Source organism: Myotis lucifugus, unplaced genomic scaffold (assembly GCF_000147115.1).
Source record: "Myotis lucifugus unplaced genomic scaffold, Myoluc2.0 scaffold_8, whole genome shotgun sequence".
Lineage (NCBI taxonomy): Eukaryota > Metazoa > Chordata > Mammalia > Chiroptera > Vespertilionidae > Myotis > Myotis lucifugus.
In genome coordinates this window covers 7,751,979-7,761,818 of record NW_005871056.1, presented here as the reverse complement: position 1 = coordinate 7,761,818, position 9,840 = coordinate 7,751,979, and the positions used below count along the sequence as shown (strand labels likewise).

Genomic DNA, 9,840 nt, shown 5'->3' with positions numbered 1-9,840 from the left:
GTCAACTATAATTGAAAGTAAATTTTTTAAAAAAGACACCCACTCTTAGGTACCTACCCAAGGGTAATAAAAACATAATGTCCACAAAGAGTTATACACAAATATTCACAGTATTTTTTGTTTGAAAAGTACCCTTACTGCATTGTATAAATTGTAATCACATATATTCTTGAACAAGTAATAATAAAGTATAAGATTATAATGCAACTGTCCATAGAGAGTTGGTATGTCTCCTTCATAGTACTGGTAGCACATTTTCTACCCTGCCAATCTCGTCATCTCAGAGGCCCTTTTTAATTTATAATTTATAGTATTTGATTCTTGCTTTATTATTTATAGCATTAACTCTTGAGTTTATCTTCTTATAAGCTTATCCAGTAACTTTTAAAACATTCATTTTATTTTACCTTTTTCCCCCACCTGACCAGCACTAGTTATGTAATCTGTCTGGTTAGATGGGGAACCTTTTTCTGCCAAGGACCATTTGGATATTTATAACATCATTTGAGGGCTCTACAAAATTATCAACTTAAAAATTATCCTGCTATATTTGTTCAAACATTTAATTAACTCACCACTAATTCCTTGGCAGGGCAGACCAAAAGATTTCATGGGGCCCTAACCAGTTTCGCTCAGTGGACAGAGCGTCGGCTTGCAGACTGAAGGGTCCCAGGTTCGATTCCGGTCAGGGGCACGTGCCTTGGTTGCGGGCACGTTTCTAACTATCTCTCTCCCTTATTCTCTGTAAAAAATCAATAAAATATATTTTTAAAAAAAGATTTTGTGGGCCTTAATATGGTCTATGGGCTGGACATTCCCCACCCCTGCCCTAAAGGAAAGTAACCTTGCCATAATCAATCTGCTTTTTGGCCTAGTATAAATTCCTGGTTCCTGCTCCCTTCTGACTATAAAAGTTTTCATTTTGTACACCTCCTTGGAGTTCCTTTCTTTTCATTATTGAATTCTATCAAATATTTATTTTTTTTAATTTCCCTTCTCCTTTTTCACCTATTCCCCACCCCCCTTCCCTCTGGCAACCATCAATTTGTTCTGTTTCTATGAGTCTGTTTTTGCTTTGTTTGTTCATTTGCTTGGTTTTTTAGATTCCATATAAATGAGATCATATGGTATTTGTCCTTCTTTGACTTACTTCACTTAGCATAATACCCTCTAGGTCAGTGATGGCGAACCTATGACACGCGTGTCAGAGGTGACACGCCAACTCATTTTTTTGGTTGATTTTTCTTTGTTAAATGGCACTTAAATATATAAAATAAATATCAAAAATATAAATCTTTGTTTTACTATGGTTGCAAATATCAAAAAATTTCTATATGTGACACGGCACCAGAGTTAAGTTAGGGTTTTTCAAAATGCTGACACGCCGAGCTCAAAAGGTTCACCATCACTGCTCTAGGTCCATCCATATTGTCGCAATTGACAATAATTCATTCTTTTTTTATTGGTGGAATATTAATACAATATAATATTCCGTGTGTGTGTGTGTGTGTGTGTGTATCACATTTTCTATCGATTGACAGATTAATTTCTATCAATTAATCTATTGATGAACAACTAGGTTGCTTCCATATCTTGGCTATTGTAAATAATGCTGCAATAAATATAGAGGCACATGTATCTTTTTGAATTAGTGTTTTCATTTTCTTCAGACATATATCCAGAAATGAAAGTCCTTGTCAAGTGACAGTTCTAGTTTTAAGTTTGCGAGGAATCTCCATACTATTTTCTCTAGTGACTACACCAATTTATAATCCCACCAACAGTGCATGAGAGTTCCCTTTTCTTCACATGTTGCCAATACTTAATATTTGCTGAATTCTTAATAGCCATTCCAAAGGTGTGAAGTGGTATCTCATTGTGGTTCTGACTTGCATTTCCCTGATAATTATTATATCCATATAATAGAATATCCTATATAATAAAAGCGTAATATGCAAATCGACTGAATGGCGGAACAACGGGTCACTATGATGCGCACTGACCACCAGGGGGCAGACGCTCAATGTGGGAGCTGCCCCCTGGTGGTCAGTCAGTGCGCTCCCACAGGGGGCAAGCCCAGCTGTAATGGCAGGTGCCTCTCCCCGCTCTGAGGCAGCGCCAAGGAGCAACAAGCCAGGATGACAGCTGGCAAGCACAGCAGTGGTGGCAGGAGCCTCTCCTGCCTCTGCTACAGGCGGGCAGTAAGGAGCAAGGGGTCCCGGACTGTGAGAGGGATGTCTGACTGCCAGCGTAGGCCCGATCCCCCGAGGGGAGCGGGCCTAAGCCAGCAGGCGGACATCCCTCGAGAGGTCCCGGACTGTGAGAGGGCACAGGCCTTGCTAAGGGACCGCTCCCCCAGTGCACGAATCTCGTGCACTGGGCCTCTAGTTCATCAATAAAAAGGAATGTACCACTGATACATAGCATAATATTTGTTGAGGTTCAGTCATATTGTACTAAGTGAAAAGAGTCAGATGCAAAAACTGTAAAGAGAAAGCTGATCAGTGTTTGCCTTCAGCTGGTCAGGCATTGACTGCAAAAAGGCATGAGGGACCTTTTTGGAGGGAAAGGTTCTGAAACTGGATTGTGTTGATGGTTACCAAACTCTATAAATGTATTAAAAAATCACTGAACTATATGCTTACAAGGGATTGATTTTATGGTTTGTAAATTATACCTCAATAAATCTGATTTTAAAAAATATGTCAAAATCATGAAGGACAAAAACTGAGGAACTGTTCCAGTTTAAAGAATATTTAAGAGATAAGACAACTAGAGGCAGTACTTAATCCTGGATTGTAACTGAGCCAGTGAGGGAAAAGATAGCTAAAGCCCTGCCAGCTTGGCTCAGTGGATAGAGCACTGGCCTGCAGACTGAAGGGTCCCAGGTTCGATTCTGGTCAAGAGCACACACCTCAGTTGCAGGCTCGATCCCTGGCCCTGGTTGGGGTGTCTGCAGGAGGCAACCAAATGAAGTGTCTCTCTCGCATCAATGTTTCTCTCTCTCTGTCTCCCCCTCCTTTCCACTCTCTCTGAAAATCAATGGAAAAATGTCCTCGGTTGAGGAGTAACCAAAGAAAAAAAAATTAGTTATAGAGAGCTTTATTAGGATCATTTGATGAAATATGAATAAGGACCATGGATAAAAATAATATTGATGAATCAATGTTTAAGTTTCTTGATTTGTATTATTATACCCTGGTTATACAAAGGAATGTGCTTTCTTAGGAAATACACAATGAAAGATTTAAGAGATAAAGAAGGCACAATCTCTAATTTACTCTCAAATTTTTCAAAAAAAATGTAACATACAAATATGTAAAATATGGAGAGAGAATGATAGGGCAAATGGGCAAAATGTAAACAAGAAGTGAATCTGGGTAATGGACAAATAGGAATGCCTCATACTCTTTTGCAATTTTTCTATGAAGTTTGAAATTATACCAAAATTAAGTTACAAAAAAATAACAGTACAGGCAGGAAGAAGTGAGTGGAGGTGGAAGTATGACAAACAATACTAGCAAGCAATTAATTAATGCAGATCTTAAAAGTCACTAAAACCTATCCCCTGACAACAAGAGAAAACCCAACTGCCCCAGATAAGTTAGTCTAGATGACATTCTAAAATCCTGACAAGCTCTAAAATGTAGCGGTTTACTGCCACTTCTCTCAGGGCCACTCTTTCTTTCCTTCATTTCTGACACAAGCATGACTTCCAGGCGAGGGGCCAAAGTAGACCTTCCAGGCCTAAACTGTTCTAGCTAAGCCACCGAAAAAAAACTAATTCTCCCCAGTGGCTTATCCCTGGAGTTCAAGTTTAGAGATTAAAAAGCAGGTTTAAGGTCTATAAAGAGGCTTCTCAACTAACACAAGTGCTCCCACAACTAACAGAGTACCTTACACAAATTTAAGCACACATTTTTCTGACTGATCGCGAAGGGCAGGAGCCAAGGATAAAAACCCTCATAAGCCTGCAGGACAGGGGATGACAAGAACAGCTGCCCTGATTATAAACAATGTTTGTCTGTCTCCTTCCTTCCTTCCTCTCTTTCCTCCCCTCCCTAGAAATGCTGAACTGTCTCTTTTCTAAAGTTTCCATCTGGCAGTATCTCTCCCTCTCACCCCAATCTCCCTTACTATCTCTCTCACAATATACTTCCAACTTCAAATAACACACTTAATTCCTTTTTTGTTTCTTTTCATTTCTTTCTCTTTAATGTAGTCTGTGTAAACAGAAAGATATCTGAAATGTTGCTCACCAAATACTTCTGAATGGTAGGATTTGGGTGATTTCTTTCTTCTTTGTACTACATGATCTTGTGTTTTAACCAAAAAATAAAAAGCAATGTATTTTTTAAAAAATTCCTATTCTAGCAAATCAGTTCATTTGAACCTTTTATATTCTCACCCTTGCTTTTGAAAAAAATATATATTTAAGTGACTTTCTCTTATGAATGATCTTGAATTTTGTTTCTCCGATGAGTGGCCCTGTATGGGGGGGGGGGGGACCCTCCCCACCTACTTTCTCTTGCTTTTCATCCACCTTTCATGCCACCCCTGGTGATACAGGAGGAAGCTACGGAACAGACACAATGGGGCAGAGAACAATGCGAGATAGGAAAGCTCTGACCAGGACACAGCTCAGAGAACTAAGCCCTGTGCTGTTTTACTCTCTATTCTGTTGACAGGTATCTCACCAGAAAGATGTCTGCGTAGCCAGCCAAAGACTCTACTCCCTCTTGAATCCGTGCTCCCCCAGAGTCATTCAGTCCAATCACTGGAGCCCCCACTGTCATGGCCTGGTCCATGATCTGAGAGAGCAGAGAAATCTTTTGTGAGACAACCGATCCTGTTATCAAATACAGCATTTACAAAGCACCACAGTGTTTCCTGGACAATGTTCTGAGGGCACTTTTCAAAACAGAGTAGCACTGGCTTCATTCCCATGATGATTGGGTATCATCATGGAAGACAGAGAACCATATTTTAAAGGGCTAAAGACACCCAAACATCCAAGTGCCAAAGCACTTCCCATTAGCAGGGGATGATACTTCTCATGGCATTTCTAGAGCCATAGGCTGAGGCTATAGCCATGCACCACATAACAATATTTAGTCAATGATGGACCACATATATAACAATGGTCCCGTAAGATTATAATGCTGAAAAATTCCTATTGTCCAGTGATGTCATAGTTGTTGTAATATGATAACACAATGCATTACTCACGTGTTTATGGTGATGCTGGTGTAAGTGCCAGTCCTATAAAAGTATAGTAGCACAGCCCTGGTCAGTGTTCCCAGTGGTTAGACCATCAGCCCAAACACTGAAGTGTCTTGGGTCCAATTCCCGGACAAGGGCACATACCTGGGTTACAGGTTTGATTCCCAGCCCAGCCAGGGAGCATGTGGGAGACAACCAATGTGTCTCTCTCACATTGATGTTCTGTGTATTTTTTCTCTCCCCTCCCTGCCCCACCCCACTCTCTGTAAAAAAATCAATGGAAAACGTAGCCTCCAGTGAGGATTAACAACAATAAAATAGTACAGTACATAATAATTGATAATGAATGACTATGGCACTGGCTTATGTATTTACTATACTATACTTTTAAAAAATCTTTATTGTTGATACTATACTATACCTTTTATCATTATTTTAGTGTGCACTGTTATTCTGGAAAAAAAAGTTTGTTATAAAACAGTAAGCTGTGTAACACCAGCAGCAGCTTCATAGATCTTGTGCTTGATGCGTCTCTTGATTTTATCATTTTTCTCTTGTGCTTGATTTAATCTCATGTTGTTTTGTACAATAACATGCTGTGCAGGCTTGTAGCCTAGGAGCAATAGGCTATACCATATGGCCTAGGTGTGTCGTAGGCTATGCCATCTAGATTTGTGTAAGTACATTCTGATGTTCATACCACAAAACCGACTAACAATGCATTTCTCAGAACACCGCCCATTGTTAAGTGGCACGTGACTGTAATATTTTTTAGCAGCCAGTTGTGTTCCCAGTTATTCTTTTGAAAGAACATATAGTAGACAGAATGGCAAAGAAGTATTTTCATGAAAGTAAATGTGGACCCATCTGTTAACCTGAGGCCGGGCTCAGGCCTGCTTTTACTTCTGAGACAGATTACCCTCATGGGTTAGTAGCTGACAGCCTAATGAGCAATATTCCTAACAGCCCTTGACAGTTTACAAACCACTCTGACTTCCATTATCTCATTTAACAATTGTAACAGAGGAAGTAAAAGAGAAAAATTAGAAGGTTTAAAAGTTAAGTGATTGGCTCAAGGTCTCAGGAGTAATAAATGACAGGACCATGTCTAGAATCCAAGTGTTCCATTACATACGAAAGCCCTGTCTAGCTACTAACAGTCAACTCTACTTTTACTCCAAAATTCTCTAAATATGATCTCCACTTTTATTCATCTCCAGAGCATCTCATCTCCAGCAGTTATTAAAACACCATCATGTAATCCTTGCAATGCTCTTTATCTTTTAGCACCTGGACTCTCCACCGAGGCCATAGGGTCCTCAGAACCCCAAGGCATCTGTGAAAGGATTTGAGGGACTCAATGAACTTGGATGGGAATAAAATTTACATCTTTATCTTTAATACCTTTACCCGATCTTTAGCGTTTCCTTCAATTATAAATACAGACCAAAAAACACCTAAGTACTAGAAATACCTGTGACCTTGTCATTAACAGCAACCACAGATATTTCTGTGTCACATTCAAGTTGTTGCAAATATCTTGAAATATTTTTATTCACGCCTATTTGAAATTATAGCACATTCGACCCACTGCTAAATCTTATTTAATGCATTAATAAAGCACATATATTACAAATGTGATGTTTTTAAAATTTTATTTTTAATCTCTGTAGTCCTACGTATTTTATTTGAAGCATGTAAAACAATGAGAGTCCAGGCTTCAACGGCCTGCCAAAGAGATCCATAGTACAAAAAATGTTAAGAACTCCTGCCCCAGACTGAAGGCACCATATCTTTCTTACCTCTGCCCCATCCCACATACTGAGTGTCTTACATATGTACTATGTAACTGAGGAAAGTACTGGGTTTGTTGTTACTATTAAATACTTACTTTGCAGATCTTTTGGGCATGTGCTCCTGACAGACTGCCTCCGAAAACTGTAAAATCCTAAAAAGTAAATAAATCAATAAAATATAGTGACTAACCAGAGATGAAGAGCCAGTAGGAGGAGGAAATAAAAAATTCATAAAGTTTATTTTTAATATATTTTATTGAATTTTTACAGAGAGGAAGGGAGAGGGATAGATAGAGAGTTAGAAACATCAATCAGCTGCCTCCTGCACACACCCTACTGGGGATGTGCCCACAACTAAGGTACATGCCCTTGACCGGAATCGAACCTGGGACCCTTCAGTCCACAGGCCAGCACTCTATCCACTGAGCCAAACCGGTCAGGGCTCATAAAGTTTTTAAAGGAGTTCCAGAAGTTAAAAAAAAAAAATGTAAGTCTGATTTATAAATTATTCCACAGAATAGTGAATAAAAAAAAAATATATATATATATATATATATGTATCAAAGTCAGGCAATTCTATTACTAGGAAACATTTGCTGGTTTGACAAGGGAGGTAAAAAGTGAATCAGAGCCCTCAAAGCTTCCTTTTGCTTATGGGTTTTCATTACCTTCTGATGTGAAGGGCTTCTTTGAAGAAATGACCCCCTTCCTAAACACTCCCCCAAAAGACAGTGGGAAATTAAAAACACATGATGGCCAAAAAAGGAAGAAGAAACAACAGAAAAGAAACTGGACAAGTTTGAATTGAAAGCACAAGAAGCCCTAACCAGTTTGGCTCAGTGGGTATAGCGTAGGCCTGTGGACTGAAGGGTCTTGGATTCGATTCTGGTCAAGGGCACATACCTCGGTTGTAGGCTCCTGCCAGGCCCGGGCCCTGGTCAGGGCACAGGCAGGAGGCAGCCAATCGATGTTTCTCTCTCATATCGGTATTCTCTGTCTTTCCCTCTCTCTTCCACTCTTTCTAAAAATCAGTGGAAAAATATTCTCAGGTGAGGATTAAAAATAAATAAATAAATAAATAAATAAATGAATGAATGAATGTAAAAAAGAGGGAACCATTTGGAAAAAAAGAAAGCACAAATAAAAGCCTACGCACCTGCCCAGGGAGTAACCATAAGGGAGGGACAATCCAGGAACCCTGGAAAGTGTGTGGGGTGGGGGGCGCAAATTAATGCAAAGTCTGTGTTAGGAGCAGTTACACCCCACAGGACCTCATGTTCACTTTTGAGAGGAGAAAGCTTTATTCCCTAAATAAATTTAACCAGAGGAGGCTTTGGCCAGATGGCTCAGTTGATTGGAGTGTCATCCCATGCATCAAAAGGTTGTGGGTTCGATTCCCAGTGGGGGCATGTATGGAAAGCAACCAATCAATGTTTCTCTATCTTTCTATCTATCTCCCCCATCCCCCCTTCTTGTCTCTATAAAATCAATTAAAAAAATAAAAACATCCTCACATGAGGATTAAAAAGTAAATAAAAGAAAGAAACTTAATTTAACCAGAGGTGTTCTGGACTCACCATCACTAGCAACAAACGAAGAAAAAGGTGAAACTGAAAACAGGTGAGATTAGGATCCTGGACATCAAGCATGTCAAATTCAAAGGCTAACACGGGCCAAATAAACAAGGTTTAAGTTTATGTGAGCCGCAAAAAAACAAAAACTTCAATTTTCATAGAAACGTAGGTGTATTTCGATAGAGACATGCTGAATACAAAGGGCTGAAATAAATGAGTAATCGTTAACATAAAATAGAACATTTTAATAAAAATTAATATTTTTTCTCGAACATTAACTTACTAGACACTGAATAACTGCACAAATTAATAAGCGTAATGCAAATAAACCTGTTTTTCTTGTTCTCCGAAAGCAAAATATTTTCTGTTGCGCACACCAAACAAGTCAGTACAAGACTAATGAAGTGGCAATTGGCTGCTAAAATATTCGCTGCTAGTATTAGTGGAAAGAAATGGTGCGCCTGCACGTAAGGCGTGTAAGGGAAATGAATGCAACACGATAATGGTAATCAGTCATTAGCGAATGTTGTAGTTCATTATTAATAATAATGTATAACAGGATATTGTAAAAATTAAGTTGCAAAATTTTTATTAAAACGTTTCTTACATACCGTTTTGTTGGCTGGGCCGCAAATATATTCGTTGTGGGCCACACGCAGCCCGCAGGCCCCGAGTTTGACATGCTTGCTGAACACTAAATGATGAACCAGCACTGGCCCCTCCTTTCCCCCTATTCCCCTCCCCAAAAAACACACCTACAACCAATTATCAGGTAAGAGACTGAGGCTGTTACTGTGGAAAAACAGAAGCTCCCCAGAAAAAATGCCTACAGATATTGAGGCAGGATAGTAAGACACTAGGAAAATGCCTTGGCAAGCGGAATAGGGAAACTCAGAAATTGGCCAAGTAATTTACAGCCAGATACAGAAGGTCCCCTCCTTACAGATAACATCTGGGCCTCAGTTGTATTTCAGCCCCAGGCCAAGAAAAGCAGCAAAACCAGGTGAGAGACACCAGGACCAACTACAACTATGATGACTAATAACCCCGTGCCCTGGCACCGACCAATCAGTGGAGACCACGACCCTGAAAGGATACACCTGGAAAAGCTGATGAATATTCTATTGAGATTCTTCCCTAAGATCTTCCCTAAACTCCCAGCCTTTAAAAACCCTCAAAATGAAGGTCCCAGAGCTCTCTCTCCCTCTCTGGAGTACACCCACACCTTTCCCTTTCCCCTCTCTTCC

General features: G+C 39.7%; 1 protein-coding gene across 3 annotated transcripts in view; it reads right to left on the bottom strand.

Annotated features, from left to right (window-relative positions):
• PCCB (propionyl-CoA carboxylase beta subunit) overlaps positions 1–9,840 on the bottom strand; it is a 65,139-nt gene that overhangs the window by 50,187 nt on the left and 5,112 nt on the right. For 2 of the 3 annotated variants that reach the window (XM_006083730.3, XM_023749565.1), the window contains exons 4-5: positions 7,115–7,171; positions 4,698–4,811 (exon numbers count right to left, since the gene is read on the bottom strand). In XM_006083730.3, coding sequence (XP_006083792.1) covers positions 4,698–4,811; positions 7,115–7,171 — 171 coding nt within the window. The remainder of the gene's footprint in view (positions 1–4,697; positions 4,812–7,114; positions 7,172–9,840) is intronic. The other variant, XM_014450924.2, reaches the window with a different exon arrangement.